Here is a 23,160-nt window from a genome sequence, read left to right as displayed (position 1 = left end):
GAGGAGGCAGGAGAGGATGAAAGGGGTGGCCTTACAGATGTCTCCTGCCACCTACAGATACCCACGCATTATGGGACTTTACCCTGGGCCTCCAGAGAAAGGAGGACTAGAACTCGGCCCTACCGGAAATCAGACCAGACCAGAACTAGAATTGGAGTTCTCTGCCAAGAGGAGGTGATCAGTCTCCAATCCTCAGCTCAGGCTGAGGGCCCTTCCTGCGTCCAGGACCGGGGGACTAGAAAGGATAGGAAGGGTTAAGGAGAGGAAAGAGAGAGGGAAGGGGAGAGAGGTCAATTAAGTTTCTTGTTCCTTACCCGGTCGGGGCACTCTGGCCAGTTGTCCACGTCAGGAGGAGACCTGGGACAAAAGTTGCGGCCGCTGGGTCTGGTCCATTGGCAGGCAAGCTGGCCCCTGAGTACCCCGAGTGGTCAGGATGTCAGTCCCAGTGAAGAAGAATCCCACCTGAGTTGCCATTTGTTGTAGGAAGGGGGACCCCTTCCAGGGCCCGAAACTGGGCTTTTGTCTAACGCTCAGAAATGAATTGTCCGAGGAGACACATGTGCTGACAAAGTAAGAGATTTTATTGGGACAGGGCACCCAAGTGGACAGCAGTAGAGTAAGGGAACCCAGGAGAACTGCTCAGCCGCGTGGCTTGCAGTCTCGGGTTTTATGGTGATGGGATTAGTTTCCCGGTGGTCTTTGGCCAATCATTCTAATTCAGCCTTTCCCGGTGGCGCATGCATAGCTCAGCCACGATGGATGCTAGCTGAGAGGGATTCTGGGAAGTGGACGGACTCACGGTGTCTCCTTTAGATCTTTACTGAACTCTTCCAGTTGGTGGTGGCTTATTAGTTCCGTATTCCTTATCAGGATCTCCTGTCATAAAACAACTCATGCAAATAGTTACTATGGTGCCTGGCCTGAGTGGGCGGTTTCAATCAGTGTGCTTCCCCTAACATTAGTACACAAAGAACCCGTATATTAGATATTATCTTCATTATTTAAAGTGAATCTAGGTCCCAGGGAGCCTGCGGGATCAAGAGACCGGCCTACACCCACACAGGCACGTGTGGGTCTCATATTACAGACTTCTGAGGGCAGGCTGCACTTGGCCCCAGACAGTTCCAGAGGTCTGGAGACGGCCCCTTAAGGAGGAAAAGCTCGCGGTGTCTCCCGGCCAAAGTCAACGACTAGCCGCAAGGTCCGGTCTCGTCCGCAGCCCGCCTCCCTCGCGCTCCTCCCTGCGGCCCCTGACCCGCCCTGCCGGATGCAGGAAAACACTGTCCAGGAGGCTACGCCGGTGCGTCACCGGCTGGCGCTGGGCCAGTGACAGCCCGGAAGAGTGTCCTTTCTTCCGGTCGGGGAGGTGGGGGCCGGAATTTCCTGCGTTTCTGCCCAGCTAGTCATTTCACCGGGCTGGGTCGGTGCGCCCCGAGGCTTGGGTCCGGGGCTGGGGGTGGGGCTGGGCGGGTACCGCTTCCCAGGCGGTTTTCGGAACGGAAGTGGGAAGGACTGGGAGGCCAGGACCCTTCTCTGCGCCTTTGAACTATTAGTGACCCCCAGGAACGCGGTGTCCGTCAGGGTCCTGCCGCGCCCCGCGCTCTCCGCGGCACCCGGCCCCGGGCGTACTTGACCCCGAGGAGACTGAAGTCCCACGTCGCCCGGGGCCAGGGGCCGTGGCGCTACGCTGAGCCCGCGACACCCGCCTCGGTCACCCGTCTCTGAGGGCTCCTGCGTCCAGGGGCTGCAATGGCTGCGGCGGCGCTGATGGACACGGCGCAGGTTAGTGGATGGGCTTCAGGCCCGCAGCCGCTCAGCCCTTCATCCTCACGTACTCGCAGTCGGGGGATCAAAGATGGGCATTGCTTTACGACTTGACGTCTTTTTCATCTCTCTGCTTTTGAGTCTGGGGTCCTGAGGGTTTGAGAGGGAGCGAGTGGTCACTTCCAGCCTCGGGTCCTGAATCCAGGGCAGGGATCATAGAGAGAGGGTCCCATTTCTGAACTCTAGTGGATGAGGTGGGAAACGGTTTCCTAGGCAATAGGAACCAGCGGTGTGCAAGTACAGGATGGAGCTGGGAGTGTTCAGAGAGCAGGTGGGCTGAAGTCAGCCTGGAATGGCCGGCTGAGAAGCCTGGCGTCTATTCTGAGAGTGTTGGGAGCCACAGAAGCCACAGAGCAGAGGAGGAAGGTGATGTGACTTACATCCTAACAGGGTCACCTGGATGCCAAGTGGAAAACTGACTGTGGGCTGAGGGTGAAGGTGGGGAGACCAATCAGTAGCTGCTGCAATACTGCTGGCCAGGTGAGGAGGGCAGGTGATTGCAGGTAGAAGAAGCGATTGGATTCTAGGTAGGTCTTCTAAGTGAGGCTGACCAGATTTTCTGAGGTGGAAACAGAAAGAAAAGCAACGACTCGATGGATTTGGATTTTAGCAGCTGGAAGGATGGATGAACCATCAACTGAGAAGGGAACTTGTTTGTAGGAGGAATTTTCACTGGAAATAGCAGAAGTTACATTTGGGCCATGTTCTGATGTTCCAGGGACCCCTGAGTGGAGTTGAAGCTTGAGCAGCTAGACACACAGTTATGGTGTTTGGGGGAGGCTTAGTTTAGGTTAAGAGACACTGAATATATAAAGGGACATTGGCAGACTATGCATAAAATAGAACTCTGACCCACAACCTGCAACAACCTGGCCGGGAAACAAATCCCCTTATGATACAATAAACAACCCAGGAAGCTTTTGCTGTAAGTTAGACTTGCAGGAACCCAGATTGCTATCTCTAGTGACAATCCAGGAAGTTAAACAATAATGTCTATAACAGTTGGCCTCAAATAACCAGGACTTAATAACTGACAACTGCTCTCATTTTTGTTCCAACTTAAGACCAACCAGAAATAGCCAAATATGCACCTCTAACTGATCACCTAGAATGCTCTGCTTCTAGTTAGTTTGCCTACAGCTTTCCCAGGCCAACAGGGCATACCTGAAGCCTTCCATTATTTTTTCCACTTATAAAGCTTTCCCATTCCTCTGCCTGCCTTTGAGTCTCTGCCAACATAGGTGGTTGGGAGATGGGGACTGACACATATGCACTATTGATACTGTGTATAAAATTGATACCTAATGAGAATCTACTGTATAGCACTGGGAACTCTACTCAGTGCTCTGTAGTGACCTAAATGGAAAGGAAATCCAAATAAGAGGGGATATGTGTATACATATAGCTGATTTACTTTGTTGAATGGTAGAAACTAAACATTGTAAAGCAACTGTATGCCAATAAAATTATTTTTAATAAAAATATTTAAAAATAAAGGGAACACACATGAATTTTTAAAAAAACCAAAACTTAAGTGGCTAACTCCCTTTCTATAACAAACTCAGAATAAATAGCCTTTTGCTTTTCTTGTTTGGTTGGTCTTTATTTTCATAGTGAGAAACACCAGGGACTTCCCTGACAGTTCAGTGGTTAGGATTCCAGGCTTTCACTGCAGGGGGCATGGATTTGATTCCTGGTCCGGAAACTAAGATCCCACAAGCTGCACTGAGTGGTTAGTTGCTCAGTCATGTCTATTCTTTTGCGACCCCCATGAACCGTAGCCCACCAGACTCCTCTGTCCAGGGGATTTTTTTCCAGACAAGAATACTGGAGTGGATTGCCATTTCCTCCTCCAGGGGTTCTTCCCAACCCAGAGATTGAACCCACGTCTCCTGTGTCTCCTGCATTGTAGGCTAATTCTTTACTGCTGAGCCATTGGCAAAACCCCTGTGGAAAAAAAAAAAAAGGAAACATCCAAAATGTGGCATCTGGTGTATGGACAAGGGTGTAACTGTGTGTCTGATTTAGGAGGGTGGCAGTGACCTTAGGGGGAAGGAGGAAGGAAAGTGGAGCCTGAGAACTGGGCATCTTGCTTCGGTACCTTGGCTGGCTTGTTTGGCATCATAGAGGGAGACTTAGTGTTTGTGGTAGTAGCTGGGTGGGGAGAGAGGGTCTGTATGTAAGGAAAAGTGTATCTGGCAGCTGGCCAAATTTTCCTGGGGGCGTAGATATGAAAGGAGGTCTGAGGCTTGATGATGATGGAAGTAGTTTTTCAGTGAGGCCTGGGCTGGTGCTCATATGGCCATCTGCATTTTCACCAGGCCTTTGTGGACCCTTGAGGGAGCCATGGGATTTTCAGTCAGGCTGGAGAACCAAGGGGCAAATGGGGCAAGCTGGGAGAGCTATTGGCAGGAGGACCAGAGAGGTTGGCTTTGAATAAGTGATTGATGAAGGGACAGAATGTGCCATACAGAGAAGCGAGGGGGTCTGCTGTAGTCCCGGGTAGCTTGGATTGAAGCCAGGATCATGGCCAGGTCGGGAGGCCTTCACCTCAAGGATGGATGTTTCTTGGCATTGGGAATCATAGAAGGTCTGGGGCAGGTTGGGATTGTGGTTGTATTTGCCTAGAATTCTCTGGATGCTGTCAGGGAGGGGGAAATTTCTCCCTCTACCTCTTGAGTTCTCGTGGCTGCAGTAATAAAAATAATTAGCATAAGGCACATTAACAGGAGAAAAATACATTTTAATGTAAGTGAAGTCAGAAATGGGACCTACAAAGTGGCCAACGTCAGCATCTTTTACTTATTAGACAAACAATACCTTTGTGAGTAATCAACTGGACAAAGGAACTTAGATTTTGGGTGCCCAATTATGAAGAATCTCAACAAAGTTTGGGCTTCAGGTAATAAATTAAAGAAGTAACAAGGTTTATTTATATAGGTATCTTAGTCCAAATTCTCTCCCTTTGGCAATAAAGGTGTGCTTTACCTCTAGATACAGGGGGTGCACTTTTAAATAGTTTTCTTTCTTTCTTTTTTTTTTTTAAATATCTTGGCCCAGTTTATTTTATGTATTTATTTATTCTTTTAACTTTTTGGCCATGCGTGACATGTGGGATCTTAGTTCCCTGACCAGGGGTCAAACCTGTGCCCCCTGCAGTGGAAGTGCAGAGTCTTAACTGTTGGACCTCCAGGGAGTGCACTTTTTACGTAGAAATTAATTTTCTGTTTTCAGGGAGACAGAAATGTGGGTCACAGTGTCCTTCTTGTGTTGGCTGTTTCTTCAGTAACTTAAATTCAAAATAATCAATAATCAAGAGGCACATTTTGGGGAGGCTTACGCTAGACCCTTGGAGAAGGCAATGGCACCCCATTCCAGTACTCTTGCCTGGAAAATCCCATGGACAGAGGAGCCTGGTAGGCTGCAGTCCATGGGGTGGTAAAGAGTCGGACATGACTGAGCGACTTCACTTTCACTTTTCACTCTCATGCATTGGAAAAGGAAATGGCAACCCGCTCCAGTGTTCTTGCCTGGAGAATCCCAGGGACAGCGGAGTCTGGCGGGCTGCCGTCGATGGGGTCGCACAAAGTCGGACACGACTGAAGTGACTTAACAGCTTAGCAGCAGCATGCTAGACCCCAGTAGTTCCCTCCTCTGGATCTTCCTGTGTGGAAACAGAACAGGTAAGAGGAGTCCTCCAGCTTATTGAGGGCTTCCCATGTGGTGCTAATGTTAAAGAATCTGCCTGCCAATGTAGGAGACATAAGAGAGGTGGGTTCAGTTGCTGGATGGGGAAGAGCCACTGGAGTAGAAAATGGCACTCCACACCAGTATTCTTGCCTTGAGAATTCCATGGACAGAGGAGACTGGCAGCCCATGGGATCACAAAGAGCTGGACACGACTGAGTGTCTGAGCACTGGTTCATTGAAGCAGATTTTTAGTTCTGAGAAGAGATCAGTTCAGGAAAACAATTATACCTCATTTCAGGAGGCAGTGATGCAGATGGGCTCCAGAAGCTAGGCCTATGGTACAAGCGATCAGGTAGTTAATGAGACATTTCTAGGAAAACAAAAGAAAACAAAGGGTTAATGTTTGGAGTCCATTATAAACCAGTTTCTGACATCAGGATGCAGTCAAGAAGATTTCTAGCTGTCAGGGTCGAAGCATCTTTTGCAGTTTGAAATGTCTCTGATGTCACCAGGTGTTCTTTCTAAGTGGCTCATACAGCAGCAAGCATGAGGATTGTTTAAATATGAGCTGTTGTGGCAGTTTCTCTGAAATTTCTATCAAGTCGTCTAGCTTCAGTTTTCAAGGCATCAGGTAAAGGGCAATTTTAGTTCTCAGTGATTCCAAGTCAAAAGGGTGGGAGAAAATTGGAAACATTAAAGAGTTGTAGCCAGATATTGGATGGAATTAGAACACTTCAGGATCTAGTCCAGATTTCAGGTAAACAACAAAACCTCAATGAAACTAACAGTACTAAAATCATACATACAAGGGTTCAATTTAGAACTAGGGTTTAATCCCTGGTCAGGGAATTAAGATCCTGTAAGCTATGGTGCAGCTAAAAAGAAAAATAATGAAATAAAGTCAAGTTCTTTCAAACTGTTTGGTCGTATCTGAGTCTGTGTATTTCTCAAATATGACTTTCCAGTCAAAGGCCTTGATAAGATAACCAATATTTCTAATTGTGTTCTATTTTAAGGAGAACAGAGTCTTATTGAACTTTTCCAAATGTAACTATATTGTGAAAAAAAATGAGAATACTCATGAGAGTTTCTGGATTCTGGAGCAATCAGGTGGGGAGAAAAAAATGTTTCATTTTTGCTTACAAAGGTATGCTGTGCCATGTTTAGTCACATAGTCATGTCTGACTCTTTGTGACCCGTGGACTGTAGCCAGCCAGGCTCCTCTTTCTATGGGTATTCTCCTGGCAAAAATACTGGAGTGGGTTGCCATTTCCTTCTCCAGGGGATCTTCCCAACCCAGGGAGGAACCCAGGTCTCCCACATTGCAGGAGGATTCTTTACCATCTGAGCCACTAGGGAAGCCCAAGAATACTGGAGTGGGTAGCCTATCCCTTCTCCAGGGGAAATTTCTGACCCAGGAATAGAACCAGGATCTTCTGCACTGCAGGTGGATTCTTTACCAGCTGAGCTACCAAGAAGTCCAATTCACCAAACTGCTGTAAATCTTTTTAAAAGAATTCCTTGCATTTGGAAAATAAAAGATTAAAAAATCAATAATATTGTATTTTAAACAGTCATAAAAATTATAATCATATCCATCTGTGTGTAATTAATTCTTATTCCGCTTTGTGTCTAGTTCTTCCATTAGTTCTGTTGACTTTGCCTGATGATTAAGTGTGAGGGTAACAGTGATATTCCAAGGAGTTTGTGAGAATTTTGTTAAGGCTTGAATGATTTGCCCAGTGAGGTGGGTGCCTTGATCACTGGAGATTATGTAATGTATACCCCCAAAAGAAAATACATTATAAAAAATTGTTTCTTTGCCCCTGTGATGTCATCAGTCTTGTAGCAAGGGAAGGCTTCAACCCATCTGGAAAGCATACATGTAATAATAACATTCTGATAAACCATACTTAGTGGCTGTTGAATGATGTCCAGCTGCAAGTGCTCAAAGGGTCCAGAGAGAAGAGGTCTGAGGCATCTGGGGCAAAAATAGTTTTTCCCAGGGTTATGGACCTGAAAGGTCAGACATCACTGATAGGCTGTTTTTTTGTTTTATAGAATTCTCCCTGCCAGTGTCTATTTAAGTGCACCTTAAATGCATGATGGAGAGTGAAGGAGTGCAGGGGGAGAAATGAGATTTGCCAGGGAGCTGGGGAGAACTAAGTAGCCATCTTGGTTTGCCCATAGCCCTGACTGTTTGTTTAGTTTGCAACTATTGTTTACCTATTTTAATTTCTCTTATTTGGTAGCATACGGTTGCCTTGGTACAAGGATATCAGGATGGCAAAAGTCTGGCAAGAAGGGGTCAGGATTTTTGCAGAAGCAGAATGGATTTTGTTCACATGTGTCACAGTCTTTATAAATTCTGTTGCTACTGCCTTCACTTGAAGGTCAGTTAGGGCATTTCTCTGATACTTGGGTTCAATTCCTTTAGTCTGAGCCTCCATCTTGATGACAGATAACATTTTATGCCAGGATATATATGACTTCAGGAATTTCACCTAATTTCTGGAACACTTAGAACACATACCTATATAGACACAACATAAAGAAGATGATAACAGTTTCCACATAATTTAACGTATCAAATATAGCTGATTAATTTAGTATCTTTTTATAAGGAGAAAGAATAAGTCTTTGAGGTATTTTCGAGGGCCCCCAAGCTATCTCATCTCTCCAAGTCCTAAATCAAAAAGATTTCATTTACAATTTGATTTGAGGGAAGTTTGCCAAAAATATTTTTTTAAATTGGACTTTGTCAAATAGATCTTCACAGCAGTGCTTCGTTATCCATTCAGTGAAACTAACAATTAAAACCTTCGGCAAATATAGATGGTTATGTAGTTCTGAGCAAAATTTAGCTCTTTTAATAGCAGTAGGACTAGATTTACTCAATGAATCAAAGAACTGATAAAGACAACAGAAAGTAAGTAATTATTTTGACAAGACAGAGGATCTTTGGTGTTTTCCTAAGTATATTATTTAAAGGTAAAGAAAAGCCTTTCATAATCTCTTATTATCAAAAACAGATCAACAGGAAAACAAAAACTTTGTTCTTTTAATAGAAAACCAAATTCCAATTTTTACTGCTTTACTTTGATATTAAAACTTACTTGCTTAACTAAATCAATTCCAATCTTATTCAATCATGACCACATATAAAATTCCTTTCTAAAGACTCCTTTATGCACAATCCTACAGAATTTAATTTTAGTTTATCCCTTGTTTTCTTTCCCATTTAGAACAAACTAGCTTTAGGACAAAATTACTTTCATTTTCCTTAACAAAAACATCTCCACACCTTATTTTTTCTCTTCCCAAAACATTCTGTTTCTATTATTGTATCTGGCAGCTTTAACTGCATATTTAATTGGAATCCTCAATCCTTTGAAATCTTATTTTTTTAGTGAAAATAAAGAAGTAAACAGTTGTAAACTTTATTAACATTTTGTGGCTTAGCAAATTTATAAGTACATTGTATAATTTCTAGAAACATATGTTATTTCATAGTACAGTCTTTCAATAAAGCGCAAGATATATTCACCAGAGCCAAAAATACTTAATCTCTCTGTAATGAGAGGCCAAAAGTACATATAAACTTAGACATTAGCAATTAATGTTTCAGTACTTTATCTTACTTGGAAATGATCTAGGCATCCAACAAATTCCCATCACTTAATTTAACATACCAAAACATAGGGTATAACATACCAAAACATAGGGTATAACTTACCAAATGGATTTATGGAGTTATTTAAGTGGACATAATGTAACACAATTATTGTTCAAAAATCTACCTAAAAACTGATCACATTTACATCTATTTTATATATTTATTTTTATTTATTTTTCTTGCCAAATTGCATAGTTTACAGGATCTTAGTTCCCTGATCAAGGATCAGCCTGGGCCATGGCAACAAATCCTAATGATGGGGCCGCCAGGGAATTCCCTAATTTATTTGTATTTAACAATCATACTTAGATTACTCATAAAAATTTCATGAGACTTTAATCATTATCCTAAGTTTGTTTGTTTCTTTGGTGACAAACTTTGCAACAGAGACAATGAGCCCATTTGACTAATAAACCCAGGTAGAAAAAAAGTTGTTTATCTACATTATATTTAATGTTAAATCTGAGATATTAATTTAATCAACAAGTTTAAAAGTAGCTCTTATTTACTAAAGATTTTCCTAAATATATGAACTCGAAAGATTTTTTTTATTACTTATTTGAGAATTTTTATATAAGTGCTTATTTTTATAAGCCAATTAAATAAAGGTCTTTTACAAATTAATTTTGGCAGTGCCATCAGAGGTGGCATACACATATGGACTTACAGACAGACACAACCAGGGAATTCGTAGCTCTCATTTTAAAACTTTAATCATGAATCAAGTACAACATAAAACTTACGCATGTGTGCTCAGCCTATCAGTCATGTCTGACTCTGCAACTCCACGGACTGGGGCCTGCCAGGTTCCTCTGTCCATGGAATTTTCCAGGCAAGAATACTGAAAAGGGTTACCATTTCTTACTCCAGGGGATCTTCTCGATCCAGGGATCAAACCCAAGAGACTCTTGAGTCTCCTGCATTGGCAGGTGAATTCTTTACCACTGCACCACTAGGGAAGCATATAAAATTTGCTAGTTTATAAGTAACAGTTGGAATAAGTTAGATTATTTGCTCAGATTTTGTCCTTTGAGGAGAAGACAAATAAGATATGTATTTGCCCTTGGCAAACAATTTTAAGGAGGCTGTGACTTAGAGTTTCAACAAGAGAGGCTTTTTAGCAGTTGGTGTTTTAAAAAGTCTCTCTTTTCAATTTCAAGTTTTACTGATTGAGCTAATCCAGGCTCAGGCTCAGGCTCAGTGGGCTGTGTTTACATTCAAAAGACATGATAAGGTTTATAACTTGAAGAGACAGAAAAAGAAAATATGCTTTCTCCTAGGAGTTTTGGAGTATCTTTGTCTATTATCATATGCCTTAGGGTAATTATTAGGGGCCCTGCATTTTAGACCCAGAGCTCAACTGGTATCTCTCTGCCTACCGCCTGTGGGCATTGCTGTGGGCTGACACAGCAGTCATAGAAGGGTCTGAGATCTCCTCTGTGTTGGGGAGCTGGGGAGGAGGGTGAACAGTGAACAGAGAGGGAGTCCTGAGGAAAAAAGCTGATCATGGAATGAACTGTCCCCATCATCATGGCAGGGCTATGTGACCTTTGAGGACGTGACCATTTACTTCTCCCCAGAGGAGTGGGGACTCCTTGATGAGGCTCAGAGACTCCTGTACTGTGATGTGATGCTGGAGAACTTTGCACTGATCGCCTCCCTTGGTAAGGCTTTTACACCCACCCAGGTGTCCTGAGCTCATCTCTGCCCATTCCCTTTTCCCAAGAGGTGGTTCTTTCCTTCCCACAGCTGGGCTGTGGGCACTGCTTCCTCCCCTCACCCTGCCTATGTTTTTTGGGCTATGCTGGGTCTTCGTTGAAATGTGCAGGCTTCTCTAGTTGCAGTGAGTGGATTTCTCTAGTTGTGGTGTGCAGCATGTGGGTTCTTAGTTCCCCGACCAAGAATTGAACGCAAGTCCCCTGCACTGGGAAGTAGATTCTTAACCACTGGATCACCAGGGAAGTCCCCCCACCTCTTCAGGTATATGTGCTATGGGTCCAGAGCTGAGCTGTGTGCAGGGTCCCATGCTCTCCTCAAGCAGCCTCAACACCTACTGTCTCGAAGCCTGGTGGGGAAGGGTCCTAGAAGGAGGAGTCTTGCAGTCAGCCCAGCAGATCCCGTCTGACTCAGCCACTGATCTCATGGGTGATTGTTCAGATCTCTGACAGTTCTGTTTGGCTCCTTTGCTCTAGCTAACATTGCCTAAGGCCTGACTGCCAGGAATTCTAGGCACTGATGTGGTCACTGTTTGCCATGACCACTGGGATGTTCCTGCCAGATCTCCCTTGTGTGTTCCTTTTGTAATTATGTTTCTTTTCCTGTGTTCTACTGTGGGATAATTCACCTGGGCAAGTGCTGGTCCCTTACCTGCCCCATCTTCCCCCTAGGACTTGCATCTTTCAGGTCTCACATAGTTGCCCAGCTGGAGATGGGGGCAGAGCCCTGGGTGCCTGACCAAGTGGATATGACTTCAGCCATGGCAAGAGGGATGTATAGAGGGCCTGGCTCAGGTAAGTGTGGGTGGGGGAGCATGTGACATCACTACTGTCTTCAAATCATACCTGCTACTTGTGTTCATCATTCTTTTGGTGCCAAGCCAATGGGCTTATATCTCTTTTACCTTGCCTTTCTTATTTCTGGTATGTTGACCACTGGTCATTTCTTCTCTGATTGGAGCCTCTGTCTGTGCCCCTCACTGTTTCCACAGCTCCCTCTGCAGCACTCTTCAGCATGGGTCTGCATTTCATGTGTCATGAGATGTGCACATTCCTCTGATAGTTCTTGAACACTAGTCAGCCAGTTGCAATCAGGATTTCCCAGAACTGGACATACCCTTCTGCACAGCCCTCACAGGTTATCAGTAGCTGGAGCCCCCAAGAAAAGCCTTTGTTAAGAACAGAGCTGAAGACCTGCCTTTCCATCTGACACTGTGCCCATCTTTGTGTCCTGGCTCCTGGTATCAGTTCAGTTCAGTTCAGTTCAGTTCAGTCACTCAGTCGTGTCGGACGCTTTGCGACCCCATGAATCGCAGCATGCCACGCCTCCCTGTCCATCACCAACTCCCGGAGTTCACTCAAACTCACGTCCATCAAATCGGTGATGCCATCCAGCCATCTCACCCTCTGTTGTCCCCTTCTCCTCCTGCCCCCAATCCCTCCCAGCATCAGAGTCTTTTCCAATGAGTCAACTCTTCTCATGAGGTGGCCAAAGTACTGGAGTTTCGGCTTTAGCATCATTCCTTCCAAAGAACACCCAGGGCTGATCTCCTTCAGAAAGGACTGGTTGGATCTTCTTGCATTCCAAGGGACTCTCAAGAGTCTTCTCCAACACCAGAGTTCAAAAGCATCAATTCTTCGGCACTCAGCTTTCTTCACAGTCCAACTCTCACATCCATACATGACCACTGGAAAAACCATAGCCTTGACTAAACTGACCTTTGTTGGCAAAGTAATGTCTCTGCTTTTGAATATGCTATCTAGGTTGGCCATAACTTTTCTTCCAAGGAGTAAGTGTCTTTTAATTTCATGGCTGCAGTCACCATCTGCAGTGATTTTGGAGCCCCCCAAAATAAAGTCTGACACTGTTTCCACTGTTTCCCCACTTATTTCCCATGAAGTGATGGGACTAGTGCCATGATTTTCGTTTTCTGAATGTTGAGCTTTAAGCAAACTTTTTTACTCTCCTCTTTCACTTTCATCAAGAGGCTTTTTAATTCCTCTTCACTTTCTGCCATAAGGGTGGTGTCATCTGCATATCTGAGGTTATTGATATTTCTCCCGGCAATCTTGATTCCAGCTTGTGCTTCTCCCAGCCCAGCGTTTCTCATGATGTACTCTGCATATAAGTTAAATAAGCAGGGTGACAATATACAGCTTTGACGTACTCCTTTTCCTACTTGGAACCAGTCTGTTGTTCCATGGCCAGTTCTAACTGTTGCTTCCTGACCTGCATATAGGTGACTCAAGGGGCAGGTCAGGTGGTCTGGTATTCCCATCTCTTTCAGAATTTTCCACAGTTTATTGTGATCTACACAGTCAAAGGCTTTGGCATAGTCCATAAAGCAGAAATAGATGTTTTTCTGGAACTCTCTTGCTTTTTCCATGATCCAGCGGATGTTGGCAATTTGATCTCTGGTTCCTCTGCCTTTTCTAAAACCAGCTTGAACATCTGCAAGTTCACGGTTCATGTATTGCTGAAGCCTGGCTTGGAGAATTTGGAGCATTACTTTACTAGCGTGTGAGATGAGTGCATTTGTGCGGTAGTTTGAGCATTCTTTGGCATTGCCTTTCTTCAGGATTGGGATGAAAGCTGACCTTTTCCAGTCCTGTGGCCACTGCTGAGTTTTCCAAATTTGCTGGCATATTGAGTGCAGCACTTTCACAGCATCATCCAGGATTTGAAATAGCTCAACTGGAATTCCATCACCTCCACTAGCTTTGTTCATAGTGATGCTTTCTAAGGCCCACTTGACTTCACATTCCAGGATGTCTGGCTCTAGGTGAGTGATCTCACCATCGTGATTATCTTGGTCGTGAAGATTTTTTTGTACAGTTCTTCTGTGTATTCTTGCCAACTCTTAATATCTTGTGCTTCTGTTAGGTCCATATAATTTATGTCCTTTATCAAGCCCATCTTTGCATGAAATGTTCCCTTGGTATCTCGAATTTTCTTGAAGAGATCTCTAGTCTTTCCCATTCTGTTGTTTTCCTCTATTTCTTTGCATTGATCACTGAGGAAGGCTTTCTTATCTCTTCTTGCTATTCTTTGGAACTCTGAATTCAGATGCTTATATCTTTCCTTTTCTCCTTTGCTTTTTGCTTCTCTTCTTTTCACAGCTATTCGTAAGGCCTCCCCAGACAGCCATTTTGCTTTTTTGCATTTCTTTTCCATGGGGATGGTCTTGATCCCTGTCTCCTGTACAGTGTCACTAACCTCTGTCCATAGTTCATCAGGCACTCTATCTATCAGATCTAGTCCCTTAAATCTATTTCTCACTTCCACTGTATAATCATAAGGCATTTGATTTAGGTCATACCTGAATGGTCTAGTGGTTTTCTCTACTTTCTACAATTCAAGTCTGAATTTGGCAATAAGGAGTTTATGATCTGAGCCACAGTCAGCTCCCGGTCTTGTTTTTGCTGACTGTATAGAGCTTCTCCATTTTTGGCTACAAAGAATATAATCAATCTGATTTTGGTATTGACCATCTGGTGATATCCATGTGTAGAGTCTTCTCTTGTGCTGTTGGAAGAGGGTGTTTGCTATGACCAATGTGTTCTCTTGGCAAAACTCTATTAGCCTTTGCCCTGCATCATTCTGTATTCCAAGGCCAAATCTGCCAGTTACTCCAGGTGTTTCTTGACTTCCTACTTTTGCATTCCAGTCCCCTATAATGAAAAGGACATCTTTTTTGGGTGTTAGTTCTAAAAGATCTCAGAGGTCTTCATAGAACTGTTCAACTTCAGCTTCTTCAGCATTACTGGTTGGGGCATAGACTTGGATTACTGTGATATTGAATGGTTTGCCTTGGAGATGAACAGATCATTCTGTCGTTTTTGAGATTGCATCCAAGTACTGCATTTTGGACTCTTTTGTTGACCATGATGGCTACTCCATTTCTTCTAAGGGATTCCTGCCCACAGTAGTAGATATAATGGTCATCTGAATTAAATTCACCCATTCCAGTCCGTTTTCGTTTGCTGATTCCTAGAATGTCAACGTTCACTCTTGCCATCTCCTATTTGACCACTTCCAATTTGCCTTGATTCATGGACCTGACATTCCAGGTTCCTATGCAATATTGCTCTTTATAGCATTGGACTTTGCTTCTATCACCAGTCACATCCACAACTGGGCATTGTTTTTGCTTTGGCTCCATCCCTTCATTCTTTCTGGAGTTAATTTCTCCACTGATGTCCAGTATCATAGTGGGTACCTACTGACCTGGGAAGTTCCTCTTTCAGTATCCTATTATTTTGCCTTTTCATCCTGTTCATGGTGTTGTCAAGGCAAGAATACTGAAGTGGTTTGCCATTCCCTTCTCCAGTGGACCACATTCTGTCAGACCTATCCACCATGACCCACCCGTCTTGGGTGGCCCCATGGGGCATGGCTTTTTTTCATTGAGTTAGACAAGGCTGTGGTAGTAGTGTGATTAGATTGACTAGATTTCTGTGAGTATGGTTTCCGTGTGTCTGCCTTCTGATGCCCTCTTGCAACACCTACTGTTTTACTTGGGTTTCTCTTACCTTGGATGTGGGGTATCTCTTCATGGCTGCTCCAGCAAAGCGCAGCCACTGCTCCTTATCTTGGATGAGGGGTATCTCCTCACCGCTGCCTGTCCTGACCTTGAATGTGGAGTAGCTCCTCTAGGCACTCCTGTACCCACGCAGCCACCGCTCCTTGGATGTGGGGTTGCTCCTCTCGGCCGCTACCCCTGACCTTGGGCTTCTGGTATGGCCTCCCTTATTTCATGAGCTTACCAGGCACAGTACTGCTGGGAAGACCATTGCTTATCTTGACCTTAGGCCTCTCATCTTGCCAACAGTCCCATTGACTCATTCCTGGGTCAGACTTGCATTTGTGATTGGATTGTTTCCTTCCATGAAAATTAACATGAATATCACCAGCATTTCTCTACTTTCAGATTTTTACTGTGGAACAGAGGGTGAGGAATCACCTGCTGAGCTCAGTGTTTCTGTAGATGTGTCACAGAACATGAAATCCAGGGCAGTTCCATCCACCCCGAAGGGCTACCCCTGTAACCTGTGTGGCCTACACTTGAAAGACATTCTATATCTGGCTGAACATCAGGCAACACATTCCAAGAAGAAACCACACATGCATGAGGCACATAGGAAAGAGTTCAAATTCAATGCTGACTTTCACCAGCCACAGATGCAGCAGAATGTGGACAAGTCTGTTGGAAGGAATGAAGGCAGGGCCTTGCTTGTGAAGAGCTTCAGATATGACACATCAAAGAAATCTTTCACATTCAAGGAGGATGGGAAGGCCTCTGTGGCCAGATGTGGTTTTCGGCAGCATCAGGTCACTACCAGTGTGGGGGAGCCAGAGCAGAGCTCTGAAAGTGTGGTGGATTTTCCTACTGTGCAACTCCATAAGAAGTACAGTAAATCTGAGAATGCTCTCAGTGACAAACTTTCGCTTGTTCAGCAGAGAACCCACACTGGAGAAAGGTCTTATGAGTGCAACAAATGTGGGATATTCTTCAGCTATGCTGCTGGCCTCTTTCAACACCAGAGAGATCATAATCGAGGAAAGCCTTATGAGTGTGACGAATGTGGGAAATTCTTCAGCCAGCACTCCAGTCTCATCAAACATCAGAGAGTTCACACTGGTGAAAGTCCTCACGTGTGCAGCGAGTGTGGCAAATTCTTTAGTCGAAGTTCTAATCTTATTCAACATAAGAGGGTTCACACTGGAGAAAAGCCTTATGAATGCAGTGAGTGTGGGAAGTTCTTCAGGCAACGCTCGAACCTTATTCATCATAAGAGGGTTCATACTGGTAAAAGTGCTCATGAGTGCAGTGAGTGTGGAAAATCCTTCAACTGCAACTCCAGCCTAATTAAACACTGGAGAGTTCACACTGGAGAAAAACCTTACAAGTGCAATGAATGTGGGAAATTCTTCAGCCGCTTTGATGGACTTGTTCAACATCAGATAGTTCATTCAGGTGAACGACCGTACAGATGCAACGTATGTGGGAAAGCCTTCCGCCGGAGCTCTGACCTCATGAATCATCAGCGAGTCCACACTGGTGAAAGGCCTTATGAGTGTGGTGAATGTGGGAAAACCTTCAGACGAAGTTCTAATCTGAGGCAGCACCGGAAAGTTCATAAACCAGATAAGCCATATAAATGCAATGAATGTGGAAAAGTCTTCAGCCAAAGGTCTACTCTCATCCAGCATCAGAAAATTCACGCTAGAGAAAAGAGTACAGAGGATGTTCTCCCTCCTTCTTCAGCACAACAGCACCTCCAAGAGATGAACTCTGAGAGTGGTCTTTATGAAGGAGCTGTCAGCCAGAAGTTAAACCTTGTTCATCCAAATATGTACACTGAAGAGATTCCCAATGGATGCTAAATAAATTGGAAGCTTTCTGGAGAAAGGCTACATTTTCTGATCCCAAATTTTGTCAGAGTTTTTGTCACTGCTAGTGTCTGTGGTAAAAGTCTTCTCAGCTCTACCCACTGGCAGGTCTCCAGAGTGTGTGCCAGCCACTTCCTGTTCTCAGGGAAGACAGGCCTCTGTTTCCTCTTTCGAGAGGGAATTGTGAGTAGCCTGAGGCCATAGGAAGATGTTTTCCCTTCCGCTGTGACTGCTTTAGCTGTGATCATGACCCATCTTTGCCATGAAGACCTGATCTGGGTCCTATTGGCAGCTTACAGAGGTTTCCCTTTTCCAAAGACATTCTTGATCTTATATGATGCTCATGATGGATTCATCCAGTTTCTACATTATCCTTCCTTGACTTTACATTGCTCTGGTTTGGGTGATAGGGGCCTTATTGATAAAATCACCTTTAATCTCCTGTATTCTGATAACTGTGTGGAGTGGGTTGAGAACAGAATGAAGGTCTTCCAAACCAAACAAGTCTCCAAATTTATTGCCTCAGTGAAGAGTGGGATGACAGAGAACAGTTCTCAGTCCAGAGTTGGCCTCATTTGTGTTGTTACCTGAGGTCTCCTAGGGAAGATTGTAGGGCTTGGTGGGCCTAATGTTGTGACCTGAAGGGCATGAATTTTTTTAGATCAGAGATTACCTTGAGGAAGGGGAGGTTGAGCAATTGCCAGTGCATCTGGAAACAGCCTGATTTAGGCCCACTTTTCCCCGAGGATGCCTCCTATTCCTTAGCATTGTCTAGTAGACATTGTTTACCTGGCCTCTGCCAAGGAGTCATATGCTTTTGATGTCTAAAATCCAGTATAAGTCACCTACTGTAAGACTTACTGGGTCCCATTGGCAGATTAGAGGGAATGTATCTGTTATGAAAGTACATCCACAAATGTTCCCTTAAATGTAACTATGCAGGATTCAGGACTTGCAGAAATTCTCAGGACCTCCAGACCTCTGTCCTATGACTAAGGCCACTGGTAGAGGAAATCAGCTAAAGGTTTTGTGGATTATTGCAGGCTGTCTGCATTATTCATGTCAAAACCAGTGTTGTGTTGGCAGAGAAATGGGGACTAAGAGAAGGTATATCTTGTAAGCCAGGGAGGAGGCATTTGCGACCTAGCCAACCATTTTTGGTGTCAACACATGAGGAGAGAGGGAGTAGAGTCAAATTTAAGAGTCAAATCTGAAATTTTCTAAAATGAGTGGGAGAGTGTCGGGAGCCGCATTAGGCATTATGACAAAATGGAGGCATGGCCCTAAACCCCCTCCCTTTTTTCTGTAGGCACGGACCTGGAATGAAGGAGTTAGGCTTTGTGATTCTGACTTGTTTTTTCCTTTTCTCGGCTGAGTTGACTAAAGAGAATATTAAAGTGTTTATTGTTTTTGAGAGGAGCATGAGACGGCATAAAGCCTTCTGCAGCTGTGCTCAAAGAATAAACCATTGACATTTGTTCAAGAACTTTTACAAAAGACTGTTCCAGGGTGAGCACACAGGCCACAGCTTGAGGCCATGGGAGGGATTGCTATCTGAAGCCCATTTGTGAGGAAAGTGTTTATGGCAAAGGAGTTTGCTGAATTTAGGGCTTAGGAATAATAAAAATAGTTAGAAGCTAAAGATTTAAGGATCGATGTAACGTTAGCATATTTTATTATAGCTTATAGAAATTAGGGACTTTAGAGATATTTATACCTAGAAGCCCTTTCTAAGAAATAGTGAGCTTAGGATACTAGGGGCAAACAGGACTTAGAAAGATAAGAAATAAACCGAGGAATGTGGTATGCAGCCCAGACATTAGCATGAGTTACAGTGTATTCACAAGGACACATTAGAAAAAGTAGATAAGAGAATCGCTGAGGGAGGAACTCCTTTTGAGGGGCAACAATGATTTTTGGAGAAAAATAAATGTGGGTCAATGAGAACTAAAAATATCAACACCCTGACCTAATGCTTTTGTAAAAGTATAAAAGAGAATCATAAGCTTGAAATAAACAGGCAGTCCAAGAAAACTGAGAGGCTGCCTCAGTTTCTCGCCAACACTGCTCACCCCTTCAGGTTGAATTTCTGGCTGCTAGAGCTGGACTCCGGAGCCCGAAGAGGGACACTGAAAGGTAAGTAATTTGAGATTGTAACGCGGGGCAGTTAGGATTGTACCTGTGGGTGGCCGGCACCCCTCTGCAGTTTAGGCAGGGTGAGGAGGGTACAGAATGAATAAGAATATTCTCTAGGAGAATGGGTTTCTCTACATCTAAGAATAGACAAATGTTTACTGAAATATTACTTCACATGCTAGCCCATAGAGAGAGGCATTAAAGAAAGCACAGGAAGACTGTCTAAATTTCTGTTGATACTTTGCATGGGCCAGAAAGGGTTCCTGTATATGTTTTTGCTCTGTGGAATATGATTAGAAATGTCTTGGACCCCCGTCATGAGGCTGTTAGACAGCCTATGGGAGAGGCTATAGTGGTGGGTGGTGGGTCTCCACCTTCTGCGCAGATCATATTTTCTGCCATTGATGAATAAAAGGAGGGAGACTGTGCTCTACCTCCTGAGGAAGGAGAGGGCTTACAGGACGCTGTGGCCGGGCGCCCTGGCGAGCCCTCTCCCACTTAGGCAAACCTTTAAAAACTTATCCACTACTTTCTGATTTAAGGCAATCGCCGTTTACGCCTCCCAGGCCCAGGAGTTCCCCACTTTGCCTCGAAAGCCTCCCAAAGCGTTGCCTAAGGCTGAGGAAGATAAAACATTTTTTGAACAAAGGAGCTTTTAAAGCAGATGCGTGCAAAAACCCCCTCAGGGGGGGCCTCACCCAGGCTAGGAAAGAAGCAGACAATAAGGGGATTTGGCAACAATATTAACCCCTTTGTGCCCATTACTCCGATTCCAATACCTGAGGACATTGTAGGACTTGTGCTGGGGTATAGCTCGCTTTGTTTTCAAGGAATTTCGGTGGTGCCTGGTGTAGTAGATTCTGATTATATTGGGGAAATTAAAGTTTTGATCTCACTGCCTACCAAAACTGCAAATTAATAAAGGTCAAAGAGTAACACAGCTTTTGCTTTTACCTTATTATCAGACAGGAAAAAACTTGACTTCTCAAGCTAGGGGCCCCAGAGGATTTGGATCTAATGATCCAGCCTTTTGGGTACAGGAAATTACAGCTTCAAGGCCTTTGAAAGACCTTTTAATTCAAGGGAATAAAATGTCAGGGCTGTTAGATTCTGGAGCAGACTTCTCTTGCATTGCTGGAAAAGATTGGCCCTCGTCCCGGCCGACACACTTGACCAGTGCCAGCCTGGTAGGAATAGGGTCAGTGCCCTCGGTTGCTAAGAGCTCACAAATTTTAACCTGGTCATATGAGAAGGGGGCACAAGGCACCTTTTGTCTGTATGTGATTCCTTCACTACCTTTTTCTTTATGGGGGAGAGATATATTACCTCAGATGGGACTGCTTTTATATAGCCCAGATAAAAAGGTTACTAGTCAAATGCTGCAAATGAGGTATAATCCTGATAAGGGGCTTGGTGAAGGTCAGCAGAAAATTGTTTCTCCATTAGAGACGATTCCTAACAAAAATACAGAAGGTCTAGGATATTCAAATTTATCTTCGAGGCTGTTGCTCTTGCTGCCGACCCTATTACCTGGAAATCTGATGATCTGGTATGGGTGGAACAATGGCCCTTAACAGCTAAAAAGCTACAGGCAGCTGAGGATTTAGTTGTGGAACAACTGGCAGCCGGCCATACAGAGCCTTCTAATAGCCCCTGGAATACTCCTATTTTTGTTAAGAAGAAATCAAGAAAATGGAGAATTGTTACAAGATTTGAGAGCTATAAACGTAACTATGGAAGACATGGGTGCCCTCCAGCTGGGCCTCCCTTCCCCAGTGGCTGTGCCTTTCAGTATAATGTAATAGTTCTACAGGATTGTTTCTTTACCATTCCCCTGGCTGATCAAGATTGTAAGCGGTTTGCCTTCAGTCTCCCTTCAGCTAATTTTAAACAGCCCTATAGAAGGTTTCGATGGAAGGTTTTGCCTCAGGGAATGAAAAATAGCCCCACCTTGTGTCAGAAATTTGTAGACCAAGCTGTGCAAAATGTTAGAAGAAAGTATAAGGATCTATATTTGATACATTATATGGATGATATTTTGGCAGCTCATAAAGACAGAGCCTTGTAGCAACAAATCTTATCTAAATTGAGGCCTTGGAAAACTGGAGTTTGAAGATAGCTCCAGATAGTTCAGTTCAATTCAGTCACTCAGTCGTGTCCAACTCTTTGTGACCCCATGAATCACAGCACGCCAGGCCTCCTTGTCCATCACCAACTCCCAGAGTTCACTCAGACTCACATCCATCGAGTCAGTGATGCCATCCAGCCATCTCATCCTCTGTTATCCCCTTCTTCTGCCCCCAATCTCTCCCAGCATCAGAGTCTTTTCCTATGGGTCAACTCTTCACATGAAGTGGCCAAAGTACTGGAATTTCGGCTTTAGCATCATTCCTTCCAAAGAAATCCCAGGGTTGATCTCCTTCAGAATGGACTGGTTGGAACTCCTTGCAGTCCAAGGGACTCTCAAGAGTCTTCTCCAACACCACAGTTCAAAAGCATCAATTCTTCGGTGCTCTGCCTTCTTCACAGTCCAACTCACATCCATACATGACCACAGGAAAAACCATAGCCATGACTAGACGGACCTTAGTTGGCAAAGTAATGTCTCTGCTTTTGAATACGCTATCTAGGTCGGTCATAAGTTTCCTTCCAAGGAGTAAGCGTCTTAATTTCTCCAGATAAGATACAAGTAAATCCTCCTTTTTCTTATTTAGGGAGGGTATTAAATACCCATACTGTGAGTCATGCCCCTTTGCAGCTGCAGAGAGATCGTTTACTAACTTTAAATGATTTCCAAAAATTATTAGGAGGTATTGATTGGTACGCCCACATTCAAGACTGGCTACTGCAGATTTAAAGCCTTTGTTTAATTGCTTAAGGGGCGGTCATAATCCCCGTCCTAAGAGAGAATTGACTAGTGAGGCAGAGTCGGCTTTTGTTAAAGTGGATGAGGCTTTAAATGATCAGTTAATTAGGGTTAATATTACCAGAGGATGGGATTTAATTATTTTCACCACAGAACATACACCCACAGGATGCTTGTGGCAAGAAGGCCCATTGGAATGGCTCCATCTAGAGTGACCCCCCCAAAAAATAGTTTTGTCTTATCCCAGCTTGGTGGCACAATTAATTATGAAAGGTAGAAAAAGAAGTTTGGAACTTTTTGGAAAAGAAGTATGGAACTTTTTTGGAAAAGCAAATATAGTGATTCCATTCAATAAGGATCAACTGCAATTTCTTTTACAAAACAGTGATGATTGACAAGGTGCCCTGATAGATTTCAGGGGTCAAATTTTATTTCATTTGCCCTCAAGCCCCCTTTTTAAATTTTTTGAAAACACATCCAGTGATTTTTCTGAAGAAATTTTGTATTCAACCTTTGGAAGGGGCAATTTTAGTTTTCACAGATGGTTCCTCTAATGGTAAAGGAAACCATTAATAGAAAATCCCATGTTCAGGTAACTGAAGAGACATCTGCCCAGAGGGCTGAGTTACAAACAGTTATTTGGGCTTTTCAATATTTAAGAGACCACACCTTCAATCTTTTGACTGACTCCCGATATATTGTAGGGTTGTTTCCTCATATTGAGATTGCTAATATTCTGGAAAATAAAACTACCATCTTCTCCTTGTTATCTGATTTACAGAAAGAGATTAAACACAGAGTTAAGAAATATTTTGTGGGACATATTAGAGCCCATTCCGGCTTGCCCGGCCCTTTGCAT

General features: G+C 44.0%; 1 protein-coding gene across 2 annotated transcripts; it reads left to right on the top strand.

Annotated features, from left to right (window-relative positions):
- The first annotated feature begins 1,675 nt into the window (after positions 1 to 1,675).
- On the top strand, positions 1,676 to 17,698 carry ZNF792 (zinc finger protein 792). 2 transcript variants are annotated; one of them, XM_052656407.1, is made up of 4 exons: positions 1,750 to 1,782; positions 10,728 to 10,854; positions 11,578 to 11,700; positions 15,837 to 17,698. In XM_052656407.1, the coding sequence occupies exons 1-4, from the start codon at positions 1,750 to 1,752 to the stop codon at positions 17,291 to 17,293; spliced, it is 1,740 nt and encodes a 579-aa protein (XP_052512367.1). In that variant the 3' UTR covers positions 17,294 to 17,698. The 2 variants fall into 2 exon arrangements, with proteins under 2 accessions (XP_052512368.1, XP_052512367.1); XM_052656408.1 differs by lacking the exon at positions 10,728 to 10,854 and having other exon boundaries at positions 1,676 to 1,782.
- The last annotated feature ends 5,462 nt before the right edge of the window (positions 17,699 to 23,160 follow it).

The sequence above is a fragment of the Budorcas taxicolor genome, chromosome 18 (assembly GCF_023091745.1).
Source record: "Budorcas taxicolor isolate Tak-1 chromosome 18, Takin1.1, whole genome shotgun sequence".
Lineage (NCBI taxonomy): Eukaryota > Metazoa > Chordata > Mammalia > Artiodactyla > Bovidae > Budorcas > Budorcas taxicolor.
Note: the sequence above shows the minus strand (reverse complement) of the source record. Positions and strands in the feature narration are given on the sequence as shown.